General features: G+C 34.7%; 2 protein-coding genes across 2 annotated transcripts; both read left to right on the top strand.

Annotated features, from left to right (window-relative positions):
* The first annotated feature begins 8639 nt into the window (after positions 1-8639).
* Positions 8640-10810, top strand: LOC107467628 (inositol transporter 1). Its single transcript, XM_016086763.3, has 4 exons — positions 8640-9120; positions 9159-9646; positions 9723-9908; positions 10062-10810. Exons 1-4 carry the CDS (start codon positions 8967-8969, stop codon positions 10695-10697), a joined length of 1464 nt encoding a protein of 487 aa, XP_015942249.1. The 5' UTR covers positions 8640-8966; the 3' UTR covers positions 10698-10810.
* Positions 10811-13476: 2666 nt separating this feature from the next.
* On the top strand, positions 13477-16070 carry LOC107467709 (inositol transporter 1). Its single transcript, XM_016086876.3, has 4 exons — positions 13477-14202; positions 14282-14389; positions 14483-14671; positions 15123-16070. The coding sequence occupies exons 1-4, from the start codon at positions 13645-13647 to the stop codon at positions 15753-15755; spliced, it is 1488 nt and encodes a 495-aa protein (XP_015942362.1). The 5' UTR covers positions 13477-13644; the 3' UTR covers positions 15756-16070.
* Positions 16071-16484: the final 414 nt, after the last annotated feature.

Here is a 16484-nt window from a genome sequence, read left to right as displayed (position 1 = left end):
ATCAGCCACCATTGTTGCACTACTTGCTTAATCATGTAATTGCAAGTGTTCTATTTGTGCAGTTTGAAATAATAAACGAAAAAGCAATGAGTATCGATTAGCACTTTATAGTTTATATGAGAATCGATAGTTATTAAATTTAGTGATTGTAGAATCTTCTTGTTTGTTGTATTTGTAACAACTTAACAAACATTTTCGGCTTTTATGAGAAAATTTGTTTTCATGTTGCCACAAAATTACACCTGAATTATTTATCTTTTCTATATTTGGCCTACCTCTGACCATCCCCTTTCCCTCGTTCCTCTACAGCTCAAGGCAGGTGTATTCAAAATTTCGAACACATATGTGAACCCCTTACCTTGTTTTTTCATTCTCTTACCTTTATTTAGATTATTTTACATTTGTATTTTAGTTATTATAAACTGAAAAAGAAGGTATTTATATAAAATAATAAGAATGCACGAGCTTTCATTCCATTTGTTTTTACTTTTTTTTCTCTCACTTGAAGAGTAAATACTCATTTTGGTCCCGAACCATTTGGGTTATGGACAAAGTGTTCTTGCAGGATTTGAAATTAACAAACAGGTATTCAACCTCTATTGGAAATACCCATCGCGACTCCTACAACTGGAAGAGAAACAGTGGGATGTTGACGTGTCAGTGGCTAGTCCACGTGTATATTGTGCGTCCATATTCGGGACTAATCGACCCCTGCACAGTAGCCATAACAACATCGTGTGGTTCAGGGTGAAAAATTTCAACGTTTAAGATGTTAGTGTTTTTGTTCTTTGTAGTCATTTGGGCATATTGAGTTCTCCATTTCATGGCTAGTGAAGACACAGGTTCAAATGGAAGACCAAAGGCACAACAAGAGTCTAAGTCCAATGCTGGGTTCTACTGGGAGCTTTAGGAGAGTGACCACTAAGAAGAAGAAGAAATTCACAGCACCTACTTGTAATTGTTGAACATATGCCATCTTGTTTGAGTCTTCCACCAAAAACAACCCAAGCAGGCTTTTTTTGGGTGTTCCTATTTTAAGGTAATTAGTTGTCAATGTTGCTAAAATAAGTGACTTATTTTCTTTTCACATTCTCAAGGGGTATTTATTTTCCAGAAGAAAGCTCCTCATTGCAATTTCTGCGCGTGGATGGACGAATATGTGGCATCTTTTGATGGCAAAGATGTTATAGATGTCTCAAGTTCCAATGAACTGATACAACAGATGAAGAGGATGAAAGAGAGACTGATACTGTTAAAGATGTCGATGGGACAAAGGAGGACATACGCACAGCTTCAAACAACAATAAATGCAAGGTCATTTCAACATTGTTGCTTGGAATTATAGTGACATTTTCATGTTCTTTCCTCTTTAGTGCTTTGTATGGTTGAGATATTGTGTTGTAATTTAAATTGAAATTACTACAGCATTAGTAAACTTATGAGTAATGGCTTTTGTAATTTAAATGATTAAGTTTAGTTTTGATGAATGAAAGACATGTGTTTAGCTTGAAAGTTTTGACAATGTAATTATCCATTGTTGACTAACTACATTATAATGGGGAGTGCTAGGTAAACAATGACTATTTTGAACAACATGAACAACCACCAATCAAATAAAAATACACTACACCCTAATTTAATGCTACTAATTAAATTTACTCTTTTAACCCTATTAATTCACATTGTTTACATATTGTTCAAAAATATTGTTGGATACCTATACTTTTCCCATTATAATACATATATGAGAAAGTAATAATCACAAGAAATTGCATTTGACACTAAAGACATTATTTTAAATAGAAATATCAAAATAACACAGTAAGTGTGTTTTAGTTTCACAAAAAAAAGGCAATCTGGTCTGTAGCCAATCATAAAGTACTTGACAATGGTAAACCAAACCATTGTGGTTGTATGCTAATAATAACCATAGAGCATAAACCAAAATATTACATAATATATAAAAGACAAAAAACTTTCAAAATGTAACATATTAACCCAAAGACAAATAAGATGTTGAGCACAACAACATCCTTAATTCTTCTTTCCCTTAAAGGTGCCTAGAGTTGGAATGAACTTAAACATCCTTGAGGAAGTTTCACTACTAGCTGCTATTATAGTCTCACTTGAAATTGCTTTAGGATTGTTTGTTGGTGGCCGATGTGGGTTAAGTGCTCCTTCACCAGGTTGTGAGGTTGTTTCGGGAGCGTTATTAGCAACATCCCTTGGGATTTGAGCAGGGGGCTTAAAAATCTTTTGTTTGGGCCTAAACTTGGGATGTGCAGGCCTTGTTTGAGCAAGAGTTGGTGCTGATGGTATTGTAATGTTTGATCTTGCAAATGGATTTGGGGTGTTTGAAGTTATTGCTGATGAAGAAGCGTTCAGATCAGTCTCACCAGCCTGTGCATTCATGGGCTTTAGGCCAAACAGAACAAGAAAACAACAATCAGAATGAAATGCATGCACTATATAAATCAGAATATATGAATTTGGTATGAAATAAGCCTTTTTTTTTGCGGCACACAAAGATATATAGTGTCACCTATGTCTCTGGAGCTGATTGTGAGACATTAACCTCATCAGGCTCAACATTGGGTCTCTTTGGCATCATTTTCTTCTTCTTTCTTGCCTTGTTTTGTAATTGATGACTTAGGTTAACTCACTGCTCAATCCTAACAAATTTCAGGCAAGTAATTCAAGGAGCTTTACTACTGTGTCTTCCACAGAAGATTGAATCCCTTCCACACGCTGGTTATTGGGCTCAACACTGGCTATAGTCTACTACAGGATTACAACGGTCAACAAATATTTGGGAGTGTTTGACACTATAATGCCTAACTATTTCTATTTTAGTCGAAATTAACCTCTTACAATTAATATTTAGCACACATAAATCCCTAACCAAGTTATAATCAGTCCAAATCGATGTCAACAACTTTTATAATAGGACTCATAAATCCAAATATTTGTTAACAGATACACACATGTACCTGTTCTTGAGCAATATGGTCTGCAAAAGCTAATAGGGGAGCCTCAAAACCATTGTGCATTACCAACTCATTGGTGACGGACTTGGCCTTTTTCTTCTTAGGCTGCTAATTTGGTCTACTTGGTGCTCCCTCACACGTTTTATAGTAGTGTTCCTTCTCTTCACATTTGCTACAAGTGACTTGAAAAGTTCTTCTCATCTTATCAGCACTAATTAACGAGGGTGGTTGAAGTGCTTCATTTCTGCATTTCTTAGGACGTCCAGTTGGTCTCATAATTCTTGGAGGGTCAGGCTTTGGAGCATCAATGGGTTCCCAATATTCTTCACTATTGACTGGATTAACACGTTCATCATAAGTCCTCCTTACTGCATCCATTGTTAGAAAGGGACTCACAAAGTCCTCAGCATCTCTCACTCTTAATCTTGATATGGCAGCAACAGCATGCATACAAGTCGTGACAAGAACCATCTCCAGTTATCAATATTCTCAGCTCTTACTATAACATAGGCAATGACAAATGAATGGTTATTGGCATCTTGTGCAACAACACAAAGAAGATGGCCCCATAGTACCCCTTAAGATGACATCCATCCATACCAATCAAGGACCTACAACTAGCTCTAAAACCCTTTCTGCATGCATCTAAACAAACATAGTCTTTCAAATAAAGGTGGTCCTTGTGGTTGTGGATTCACATCCATGTCAGCAATGCTCCTTGGATTACTCCGATGCAATTTCATTAAATACTCCCAAAGCTTCCCAAACTGGGTCTTCTCATTACCTAACACAGTCTCCCTTGCAACCTTCAGGTAGCATTTGGAAGAGAGACATAGACTGAGAGACAGAGGCTAAGAGACAGAGATAGAAATAAGTCTCAGTATTGTGTTTGATATAAAATGGGGGATAAAGACTAAGATAAGAGTGAAACTCTAATCTAATTTGCACAAAGGGTAAAGTTGAAATTAATTAATTGAAACGAGAGTATTTTAGGTATAAAATGTTATTAAAGTTTCAGTCTCTGTCTCCAAAAATTTCAATCTCCTATGCCTTCACTTTTTAGAGGTACTGAAATATTAAAATTTTAGAGATAGAGACTAAAATTTTAGTATCAGTCTCTAGACCAACAAACATAATACTGAGTTCCAGTCTCTCAGTATCATCATGAGACTCAACAAGAAACATCATGAGAACCAATTGAATAAGAGCCGATGTAGCTGCAAGTCCAAGCATCCAACGCCAAATCCCTGAACCTGCATATGCATACATAAGCCGATGTTTATAAATTATAATTGAAGATATATATATTATTAGTTAATCAGCAAGTCAGTGAAGCTTACTCTTATCAAGCTATAATTGATGACATAGAAAAGAAATTGGCCACCAGTAATTATAAGACAATTGGTATTAACTAATTCTCCTTTTATTTCAAATAGTGATACTTCCGCAATATTTAAAGGAATACTGATCCAATAATAAAACTAATATCTACTATAATTGTAGCAATTCTACGTCCGAATACATCGTTAATGTAACCACCTATGACAACGCCAAAAATTACTCCAGCCAAAACTATGCTAACAATTATCTCCAGTGAGATAGAATATACAAAAGGGGCCTGCTACACATACAAGTAAAAAGGCTGTACAAGTTTTACAAGTTATCAGCCCAAACTTCATTAACACGCTCATTAACTCATTTTGAATGGAGCGTAACTACACGCGCCCCACTCAAACGGTTCCTCTTCGTCTTCTTCTTCTTCGTCTTCGTCTTCTTCTTCTTCCTCTTCCTCTTCCTCTTCCTCTTCTTCTTCTTATTCTTCTTCTTCTTCGTTTTTTTTTTCGATTTTTATGGTTTCTGAAATTCTTCTTCTTCTTGCTGCACGTTCTTCTTCCTCTTACTCTTCTTCTTCTCCTTTTCTTTCGTTTCTGCACGTTCTTCTTCCTCGTTTTCCTCTTCTTCTTCTTCTTCATTTACGTCTTTTCTCTTTGTTTTCTCATTTTTTTTCGATTTTTCATGGTAAAATCGTTTTTGAAGAAGAAGAAGCAGCTGAAGATGAGAAAGAAAAAGAGTTCTGAATTATGCATAAGATGTACTTCAACGAATTTTGGGTGTATTTTCTTAAATCCTTTGAGTGTATTTTCTGTAACCCTTTGGGTGTATTCCTATAATCGTTTGGGTGAATTCTTGTAACCGTTTCGGTGTATTTTCTGTAATCCTTTGGGTGTATTTCTGTAATCATTTGGGTGTATTTGAGTGATATCTGACTGATATCTATGGGTGTATCTGACTCATATCTATGGGTGTATCTTACTGATATCTATGGGTGTATTTTTCATTTCAGAAAAAATGGCAGGCATTACAGAAATACACCCAAATGATTACATAAAATACACCCAAAAGATTACAGAAATACACCCAAACGGTTACAGGAATTCACCCAAACGATTATAGAAATACACCCAAAAGATTACAGAAAATACACCCAAAGAATTTAAGAAATACACCCAAAATCATGCATAATTCAGAACTCTTTCTCTTTCTCCTCCTCATCTTCTGCTACTTCTTCTTCTTCAAAAACGATTTCAGAGCTTGATGTCAAAAAATAATAGAAATCGAGAATAACGAAAAAAAGAAAACAGAGAGAAAAGCACGTAAATGAAGAAGGAGAAAGAGAAGGCAAGAAACAAAAGAAAAGAAGAAGAAGAAGAAGAAGAAGAAGAAGAGGAAGAAGAACGTGCAGCAAGAAGAAGAAGAAGTTGCAATGAAAACGTGCCGTAACAGTATGTGGAGGAACTAACGTCAACGACGAAGAACAAACCAGTGAGAAAGGAGGAGAAAAGAACGATCAAAAAAGAAGGAGAAGAAGAAGGGATGTAGCGCGTGTAAGGGATGTAGCACTTGCAGCGAATTTTGGGGGTTAGAGTTTAATTGACTTGTAATACTTACAAGCCTTAATCGCTTGTACGCAGAGTTTTTCTCTATACAAAATAATACAATATGATAATCATATATTATAATAATTCAAAAATGCTGCATAGACACAAAAAGTAAGCCTCATTTATTGATTTTTTTTAACTAAATAGTCATATTTTAAATTACGCTAGTCTTTATAATCAATTTAAATTTGTAATTAAGTTCCTCCCATATTTTAAAGTTTTTAATTTAATTAGGTCTCACACCAATTTTAATCTTGTAATAAGATCATTATTAACCGTAAATATTAAAAAAATATTTTCATTTATCTTACTAGTAATGAATATACTTGATTATATTTTGTTAAATTAAATATTTTTAGAATAATAAAAATGTGATTACAAATTTAAAATTAGTATAAGAACCTAGTTAAGTTTTTTTAAATATAAAAATTTGATTACAAATTCAATAAAATTATATGGAGTAATAGAATAATCTAACATAAAATTAATTATCAAACATTAAATTTTTTTTAGAATAGGATAATATTTTAAAAAAATACTAAGTACTCTCTATATAATTGTTTGGTAATTGATTTGAGTATACATATAATAAAATTGATAGTAATTAAATTAAAGATATTCTGTTTCTATACGTTACCTAAAGTAAATAGCTTTTCTTAATATATTTAAATCTCATTTATATACAAAAGAGCACTAGATATCACACCTATAAATTAAATCAATTTAGATATCTAGTATGAAATGTTATTAATTAATACACATATGAATATGTATATAGCAGTATCATAACCAAAGAGAAAACTACCAATACCAACAGAAAAAAAAAATCAACAATATAAGAGCTTTGAAAAAAATGATATTCTACGTTCTGGATACTTTTTCAAATAGTCAGAAATTCCTGCATTCATGGACATGCCCATATCAGCAGCCACCATTGTTGCATTACTTGCTTAATCAATTAATTGCAGGTGTTTTATTTGTGCAATTTAAAATAAGAAACAAGAAAGCAATGTGTATCGATTAGCACTTTATAATTTATATAGAGAATCGATAGTTGTTAAATTTAGTGATTTTGGACACTTCTTGTTTGTTGTATTTGTAATAACTTAACAAACATTTTCGGCTTTTATGAGAAAATTAATTATTTGCCGTTTTTATTTTTGGTTCACCTCTGACCAAATAATGTGAACCTCTTGCCTTGTTTTTTCATTAGCCGTTTTTATTATTCACCTCTTGCTTTTCTTAACCAACCCCTTTCCCTCCTTTCTCTACAACTCAACACAGGTGTAGTATTCAAAATTTCAAACACAAATAATGTGAACCTCATGCCTTGTTTTTTCATTCCCTTACCTTAATTTAGATTGTTTTACATTTGTATTTTAGTTATTATATACTAAAAAAGAAAGTATTTAAATAAATAATAAGAATGCATGAGCTTTCGTTTCATCAGTTTTTGACTTTTTTTCTCTCTCACTTGAAGTGTCACACTTGAATTGGTGCCAGTGCTAGTTGTATTGCAGCTCAGCCAAAAATAAAAATCAAAATACGATGTCACCTATCATATATAAGATGTGTGTGTTCTCATTTTCATGCTTAAATGATATACTGTATTATTTTTAATAATTTATAATATGTACAAAAAGTAATTATTGACAAATAGTATAAACACATTAAATGTACAAAAAGTAATTATTGATTATTATTATTTTTCTCTTTTATTCCTTAAAATTTCCACGTATACTAATTTAGTCTAATTAATATTTGATGTGTACACCTGGATATATTTTTTTTGGTGTTAAATATTTTTTTTATTTAAAAAATTCAGAGAACAATGATTTTTAAATTAACGATCATATTGTAAATTACTCATTTAACTTTACAATAATGGCAAAAAAATTTAAAATAAAATGTGTATAGAAAAATATAATTTATGATGAACTTGAAGTGAAAGCTAAGGAGCAAAACCCAAATAATTATGTAGTATTCCTTATCATTGCCTCCTCTGGATGCGGACAAGGTGTTCCATAAAGTACAGTCAAATCTCCGAGTTTGCGGTTCCCGTTTGAAAGAATCTAAATTCATTCTAATTTCTTTCATTCACAATGAATGAATCCATACAATAGGTTCCTGTATTTATAATGTGATATTTTTTCTTTCTGAAATCAGAACCGAAGACTTCTAAATGAAAATGAAAAGATTATATTATTTGAATTACATTATAAATTTATCTAAAATATAAAAAATGATAAATATTATAAAACAAATAAGTATCATAAAATAGGACTGAATATAAATAATCTTTTTTCACTTTTCTTATCTGATAACAGTACTATATTTATTTTTTTAATACACAAAATACAGTTCAACACTTTGTTGAACATAATTAATTTTTCAATTCTTGTGAACTATTATTATTTTAGTTAATTAACATATGGCTGGCGAACACCATATTGGGTGTTTATGAATCTTATTCTTCCTAAAGTAATTCAAATGTCTTTAACAAAGACAATTAGTGAGCTCATTTTAAGGTATATAATTATAATTATACGTGAACTATGCAATTATTAGGACGGATGGCTGGAAATTAGGAGGGAAAATAAGAAATTGCAACTGAAAAAACAAAATGAAAAAAAAAAGGGAAAAGAAAATAAAATTGCATGCAACATACATACATATATACAACCTCTCTTTAAATTAATGGTTATGATATACTGTCCAAATTATTGTACCCAATTTGCATCTCCCTTTCTTAGCCAAACCAAAATACAACAAGGAAGTAACAAAATCCGATCTGGCCTCGCTCCTAAGCTAGCCTTTTTGAAATTTAAAATTTCCCAATTCTGGTAATTAGGTTATCATCCCAGCAAATCAATTTAGTTGTCTCTATTATATATTGTACTATTTATAATCCATGGCTCCATGCATGGTTTAAGCAAATGATCCTTAATCCCATCAGAATCATCATATTGTCGATTGCCTAAATTCATTAAGTGATTTCATATATTAGATTTGGATTGGTGGTTAGGTTGCATTTTCTAAGATGACTATGCAATCAACCCCAGGAAGCTCAGGGTACCTGGATTTGTATCCTGATAGGAAGATGTCATTTTTCAAGAATCCTTATATTCTCGGACTCACCGCCGTTGCTGGCATTGGTGGCATGCTCTTTGGCTACGATACAGGTACGAATTTCAGTTCTAACTTGCGTCTTGATTCTCTATCTTTTCTCTAGTCCCATTGTATTTTGAGGAAGTTAGGAATAGCAATTTTCTGCAGGAGACAATAGTGAGCATGGCCATTGCCGGAGCCATTCTTGGAGCGGCGGCGGGAGGTTGGATCAACGACGCATACGGGAGGAAGAAGGCGACGCTCATTGCTGACGTCATATTCGGGTCGGGTGCCATCGGGATGGCAGCCGCCCCCAATCACTACGTTCTGATATTGGGGCGGTTTCTTGTTGGCTTGGGAGTGGGCGTGGCCTCTGTGACGGCCCCCGTCTACATCGCGGAGGCATCCCCCTCCGAAATCAGGGGCTCTTTGGTCAGCACCAACGTCCTCATGATTACCGGTGGCCAGTTTCTTTCCTACATCGTCAACCTTGCTTTTACCAGGGTTCCCGGCACGTGGCGCTGGATGCTTGGCGTTTCTGCTGTCCCTGCAATTGTTCAGTTCACCCTCATGCTCTTTCTACCTGAATCCCCTAGATGGCTCTTCACCAAGGTATCTATCTATATCTTCATTCATTCATTCATTCATTCATTCAACTAACTCAATACTCCCTTGATCTTGCTTCCAGAATAGGAAAAACGAAGCTGTTGATGTTCTTTCCAAGATCTACGACTTTGCTCGCCTAGAAGATGAAGTTGACTTCCTTACTGCTCAGTCAGAGCAAGAGCGCCAGAGGAGGAAGGATATCAGATTCACTGATGTCTTCAAATCAAAGGAAATCAAACTCGCCTTCCTTGTCGGAGCTGGACTCCAGGTAAATACATTTTCAACATGCAAAGTTCATAATTAAAAAATATTAAATAAATAAATAAATATACGTCATATTTAACTTATCTATATTGACGACTGATTTTGGTATACAAAAGAAATACATATAACATTTATGGAATTCTGAATTGGGGTGCAGGCTTTCCAGCAATTTACGGGTATCAACACAGTGATGTACTACAGCCCAACGATTGTGCAAATGGCAGGATTCGAGTCGAATGAGTTGGCTCTAACGATCTCACTGCTTGTTGCGGGAATGAATGCGGCAGGCACCATTCTGGGCATATATCTGATTGACCACGCCGGAAGGAAGATACTGGCACTGTCCAGCTTAGGAGGAGTCTTCACCTCCCTCATCATCCTGGCCTTCGCCTTCACGAACCAATCATCCGACAACCAGTTGTACGGATGGATCGCAGTGTTGGGCTTAACCCTCTACATCGCGTTCTTTTCGCCCGGGATGGGGCCCGTCCCGTGGACCGTGAACTCAGAGATATACCCGGAAGAATACAGAGGCATTTGTGGGGGAATGTCCGCCACCGTCTGCTGGGTTTCAAACTTGATAGTTTCTCAGAGCTTTCTCTCCATCGCTGAAGTCTTGGGAACTGGTTCCACCTTCTTGATCCTTGCAGGTATATGCGTGCTTGCCTTTGTGTTTGTGGTTACGTGTGTTCCCGAGACTAAAGGGTTGACTTTTGACGAAGTGGAAGTCATATGGAAGGAGAGAGCTTGGGGCAAGAATCAAGATACAAGAAACCTTCTTAGTAGTGCTTAGTACTTAATTTCATCATGTATCTTATTATATATCTTCACTATTACTGTATTTACATTTACATATATATATGCCTTTTTTTTTTATATATATATATCATTGGGTTCTATTGGTATATGGTGTATTGTATTGTATATTCGCATGTCGAAAATAATGAAGTGTCCGAGTAAAATTTTCTTGTTTGAGTATATAGGAGGATGAAAATATAACGTACTTTACTTCCCTTGCAATAGTGTACCAGGCTTGCATAGATTTTGCTAGAGATAGCTAGCTAGGTGCTATATATAGATTTCCATTACTTGCACACCTGATTATGTATGATTACTGAATTTCCAGTCAAAATTGCATGCAAAACACAATTTAACTCGGGGATTAATAACTACTCATTTTGTGAATCCACTAAATCTATTATGATAGACAGAGTGTAGTAAAAGAGGAAAAGGATAAAGGATAATGTCACTCCAATTTGACATAATTTTATCATCATGTGATTTGTATTAAGAGTAATATATCCAGTTTAAGAATATTATTAATCTGGAAATGACAAAACTCACTTTCTAGTAGTAAACATGTTGTAACATTCAAATTACACATGAAAAATTATAAACAATAAACATGTTTATGGCATTTTCAGTTTCATATAACAATAACTTGATATAAAATATTTTATTGAAAACAAACAGATCACGCTATTATGAGAATGAGTAAACCCATTCAAAACCACTAAACATATCTTTGTTACCTTATTTTATCAAGAATATTATTTACAAACTAAATTAATTATTATATATAAATACATATATAATTTAATTTATGAAAAAATGTCAAATCGATTCCTGATTTTTTGGTTTACGGACGTTTAAGTCTCTCAAGATTTAAAAATACATTTAAGTTTTTGATTTTTTTAAATTTTGAACATATCAATCTCTGAGTTTAATTTGTCCAATTTCAAAAACTCTTTTACGTGAACATTCGTATCAACTAAGTCAGTACAACGAGAGTTACATTTGATTTTTCAGACCCATAAAGGATCGATATGTTCAAATTTTAAAAACGTCAATGATTTAAATATATTTTCAAATCTTAAAAGGTCAAAGACGTATTTATCCTTTTCTCTTAACTTATTTGTAGTATATATTTTACATTGGTGACGTCAATAACAAATGTATGGAAGCTGTGGCTAAGGTGCGCAAGACAGAATAGCTAATCCAAGAAAGACACCTGAAATGTGTAAGATAGAAAACCAAAAGCAGTTAACTCTAGTAATCACAGTAAATTCCATAATGAAAGTGTGGTAAATGTTCTCCATCACTTAATCAAATTAATTAACAAACGGAACAAATCAGTAAATATTGGGATAGAAGATGTTAAAAACATCTTTTTATAAAGAGTATTTTATTAAAAATATGTTTTATTTGTTTTGCTAAGTTTTGAAAAAAATAACACTTTTATAATCATCAAATTAAACCTTATAATTCATCATTTAATAAAAAAGAAAAAAATACATCTTTATATAAAGATAATGATAAAATCTTTATGAATATCCACCAACATTGAAAGTGCAATGCACACGAATTTTGGGTAAAAACGATGGAGTAATAGTGTCCGACCACGAAGGCTATCAAAGTTTCTGGTGGATTGTTCCTGTATAAGCCGACAGCCCTATTCGTGAGAGAAGTTGAAATTGAGAGTAAAAATGGAGGTGGTGGAGCCGTGGACGGCGTGGCCTCCTGGTAGCTTCTTCTTGTGCCGCTAAATGGGGATCGACTCTGTCACCACTAAGCACAATCTCTTCCTTTCAATCATACTCCAATCGGAAGACAGCTGCGTCACTCTTCTTCGTCCCTGGTAGCTTCTGCTTGTGCCACTTTGATGTCGTAATTCGATGTCAGAGTCATCATTTTCCAGATTGAAAACATACAACTAGTTAATTTTCAAAATGGTTAAAATTCCATTTTTTTAAGGTAAGGTTGTAGAAAAAGTTGCGTGGAGAGCCCATTCCTAACAACTCTTTGCGGCAGGCTTCTTTGAGGACGCAGGCAGTGGAGAAATCCGATGGGAGGGCGCAGCAGCATCCTCATTCGTTCCAGATTCAAAAAACATGGGAGATTGCGTCGGGAAGTGTTCTGCGATAATGACCATAGAGAACTCTCTCTTGCATGATGAACCAGGAACTAGGAGAAGAGATGAGGATTTGGGAATGGGTGGGTGGAGTTGTGGGATCCGGGTAGAGTTAATGGACTTAGCCTTTCAAAAAAAAAATATCTCATTTATTTTCTTCCATTCAAAAATCAGATACATTATGATAAAAAAAAATCAGATACATTCATTTTTCTTTCGTGTTTTTTTTTTTTTGGACATCCCACTTCCCTATTGCCAAGTGTCTGCAGTCTACACACTATTACCAGACAAAGTTTAATCATTTTTAACCATCTTATCCCAAACTATAACAGAATTCACTTTCAATTATATTTTAATATATATTTTATATTAATAATTAATTTTAATATACACCTAATATAATTATAATAGAATAATTTTGATTCGAAACGAGGACATTCAATTCAATTAATTTTCTTGAGTTTGACCAGTTGGTTAATTGTTACAAGAAAATAAAGAAAACTTAAAGAGACTGAAATGTAGTGTTTCGATCATTCTTATTCTTAGAAGGAGAAATTCTTTCACTCTTATCCAGTTTGAAGGTTCGAGTCATAGACTCATAGTCCCAGTCCCACCGCTTTTTTATTGTAAGCCGTGAAATGTTGAACGATTAGTTATAGTGACAAAATCATCAAGTTGACGGTTATGATAATATAATTGAGATTAGAACGAAAGGAAGGAAGGATGGCGCTGAGTCAGCATTTTAGTTGTTCCCATCGTACACATAAACTACTGTCACCTCTGGTATGCGCTAAACATTCATTTCTGTTTTCCTTTCTAACCAAACACCATGACCATATCCATCTCCACTCCCGGACCGGGAAGCTCCGGTTATCTAGATATGTACCCTGAAAGGAAGGTCTCCGCCTTCAAGAATCCATACATTCTCGGCCTCACCGCCGTCGCCAGCATTGGCGGCCTCCTCTTCGGCTACGACACCGGCGTCATTTCCGGCGCCCTTCTGTACATCAAAGACGATTTTGAACAGGTCAAACAAAGTAACTTCCTACAAGAAACAATCGTCAGCATGGCAGTTGCAGGTGCGATTCTTGGCGCAGCAGCAGGCGGTTGGATCAACGATGCGTACGGACGAAAGAGAGCAACTCTGACAGCAGATATTATCTTTACAGTTGGAGCAGTTGTCATGGCCTTCGCACCAGATCCTTACATTCTCATAATCGGACGCCTTCTCGTCGGTCTCGGCGTCGGCGTCGCCTCTGTAACCGCTCCCGTTTACATCGCAGAATTGTCGCCTTCGGAAATAAGAGGAAGTCTTGTAAGCACAAATGTGCTTATGATAACTGGTGGACAGTTCCTTTCTTACCTCATAAACCTTGCTTTCACACAGGTAGCTACTTTAATTTCATTCTTTATCCTTTCATTTCTTTCTTTGCTGTATTGTTTTCACTGATCAAAATATAGAAAAGGTTCCTGGCACGTGGCGCTGGATGCTCGGAGTTTCAGGTGTGCCAGCTGTGATTCAGTTTTGCCTCATGCTCTTCCTGCCTGAATCCCCAAGATGGCTATTTATCAAGGTCTCGGAATAATTTTCTTACATTTTGACTTCATAATAAGCTCTTGTTTAACGTTTTTAAGCTTTTTGAGTTGGTTCTCATGTGTGTGTGCAGAACAGGGAAAAGGAAGCCATTGATGTGCTTGCAAATATCTACGATGTTGCTCGGTTGGAGGACGAAATTGCTTCGCTTTCTGTTCAATCGGAGGAGGAGGACCTTCACAAAAGGAAGGATATCAGATTTTGGGATGTTTTTAAGTCTAAAGAGATCCGATTAGCGTTCCTTGCCGGAGGTGGACTTCAGGTAATAAGAGCTGAGCAAATTAATAAACCTATTCATTTTTCTTCAAATACAAGGCTAATGTTGAGCTTATAGGAAACTATGATCACTGTGAAATATGCTTGAGTTAGGCTTGTAGATATGAAACCATGACAATTCTGATGACATGTTAGAGATATATTCATTCATACCTTCTCCTATCAACTTTTAAGTTTTTAGGAGTAATGGTTTTAATAAAACTTAAACACTTCATATTTGCAGTGAATAGAAGTCTAATTAAGCAAACAAGGTGTATTATTTGAGAACAAAATGCTTAGGGTGCTTGTTCTCACACATATTGCAAGTGTGCAGAGATATAAAAAGAAAAATGAACAGATCCCTCTTCTTTATTCTATGTACTATTTAAATATGTATGTGAGTGCTTCTCAAATAAACTAGTTATTCTTAACCAAGCATAGGATGGTTGATTGTGCAGGCTTTTCAGCAGTTTACAGGCATTAACACAGTAATGTACTACAGCCCAACGATTGTGCAAATGGCTGGCTTCCGCTCTAATGAGTTAGCTCTTCTTCTATCCCTCATAGTTGCCGGCTTGAATGCTTGCGGCACCATTCTTGGCATTTACCTTATCGACCACGCAGGGCGAAGAAAACTGTCCCTCTATAGCTTAGCAGGAGTAATAGTATCGCTGATCATCCTGTCTATTTCATTTTTCAAGCAATCATCTGAAAATGCTTTGTATGGATGGCTTGCGGTTCTAGGATTGGCCCTGTATATTGCATTCTTCTCACCGGGGATGGGGACTGTGCCTTGGACAGTAAACTCAGAGATATATCCCGAACAATACCGAGGAATTTGCGGCGGCATGTCAGCAACTGTCAATTGGGTTTCCAATTTGATTGTAGCAGAGTCATTTCTATCAGTTGCTCAAGGTGCAGGAACTGGTCCTACTTTCTTGATCATTGCAGGCATAGCTGTGCTTGCGTTTCTGTTTGTGCTTGTTTTTGTTCCTGAAACCAAAGGGTTGACGTTTGATGAAGTGGAGATTTTGTGGAAGGATAGAGCTTGGGGCAAGAATCCTCGCACTCAGAGCCTTCTTGAATCTTGAGCATGCAATTGGATCCTAGTTCTACTATGATTAGAATGCATGCAACCTTTTTTGTACAATGCATTAGCAGTCAATTTGTTATATGTTGTAATATATTCATGTTCCTTATTCCATTCGTTTTGAATAATGTTCAAGTCAACATTCAATATCAGTAGTAGTATTGAAGCATTCAATTCAGTTCATGAGTTGTTAGATATGAAGGGAAATACTCAATCTCCACTTCTGAGAATCTGTGACTGATGAAATATTTGTATAGAAGATAACACATTTTTCAATTATAGATCCGTTTATATTAACCTCATCTATTCATTACTATGGAATTAGTGTGAACAAAGGATTAGTCATGAATTTAGACTAAGTTCGGTTAAATTAATTCAACCTGCTTTAATATCTATCAAAATTTTTTAAAATGAAAAAATTAGTAAAATAATAAAATAAGTAGTTAATCACTCTCTAAATTAAGATACTAAAACTCATATATAATAAAAAATAAAAAATTATATATTCAATAGTGATTAATCTCTCATTTTATTATTTTATTAATTTTTTTATTTTAGAAGATTTAAATTTCTTTGATATATATCTTAATCAAGTTAATTTTAGAGAAATGTCATTGGATCATTATAAAAGACACCCTAAACCTTTTTCCAATAAAATATTAAAAATTGAAAAACTATTATAGTTCATACTTTTAATAAATAATTTTTTTGGTAGAATAATAATATTAAT

This window comes from Arachis duranensis, chromosome 9 (genome assembly GCF_000817695.3).
Source record: "Arachis duranensis cultivar V14167 chromosome 9, aradu.V14167.gnm2.J7QH, whole genome shotgun sequence".
NCBI classification, from domain to species: Eukaryota; Viridiplantae; Streptophyta; class Magnoliopsida; order Fabales; family Fabaceae; genus Arachis; species Arachis duranensis.
This window is presented reverse-complemented; position numbering and strand designations above follow the sequence as displayed.

Excerpts from the sequence above, each read along its gene's own strand:
- LOC107467709 (XM_016086876.3), top strand. The coding sequence starts at position 13,645 with ATGACCATATCCATCTCCACTCCCGGACCGGGAAGCTCCGGTTATCTA. Across the intron at positions 14,203-14,281 it reads TAAACCTTGCTTTCACACAG|GTTCCTGGCACGTGGCGCTG; the intron begins GTAGCTACTTTA and ends AATATAGAAAAG. Across the intron at positions 14,390-14,482 it reads CAAGATGGCTATTTATCAAG|AACAGGGAAAAGGAAGCCAT; the intron begins GTCTCGGAATAA and ends GTGTGTGTGCAG.
- LOC107467628 (XM_016086763.3), top strand. The coding sequence starts at position 8,967 with ATGACTATGCAATCAACCCCAGGAAGCTCAGGGTACCTGGATTTGTAT. Across the intron at positions 9,121-9,158 it reads CGATACAGGTACGAATTTCA|TCCCATTGTATTTTGAGGAA; the intron begins GTTCTAACTTGC and ends TCTTTTCTCTAG. Across the intron at positions 9,909-10,061 it reads TTGTCGGAGCTGGACTCCAG|GCTTTCCAGCAATTTACGGG; the intron begins GTAAATACATTT and ends ATTGGGGTGCAG.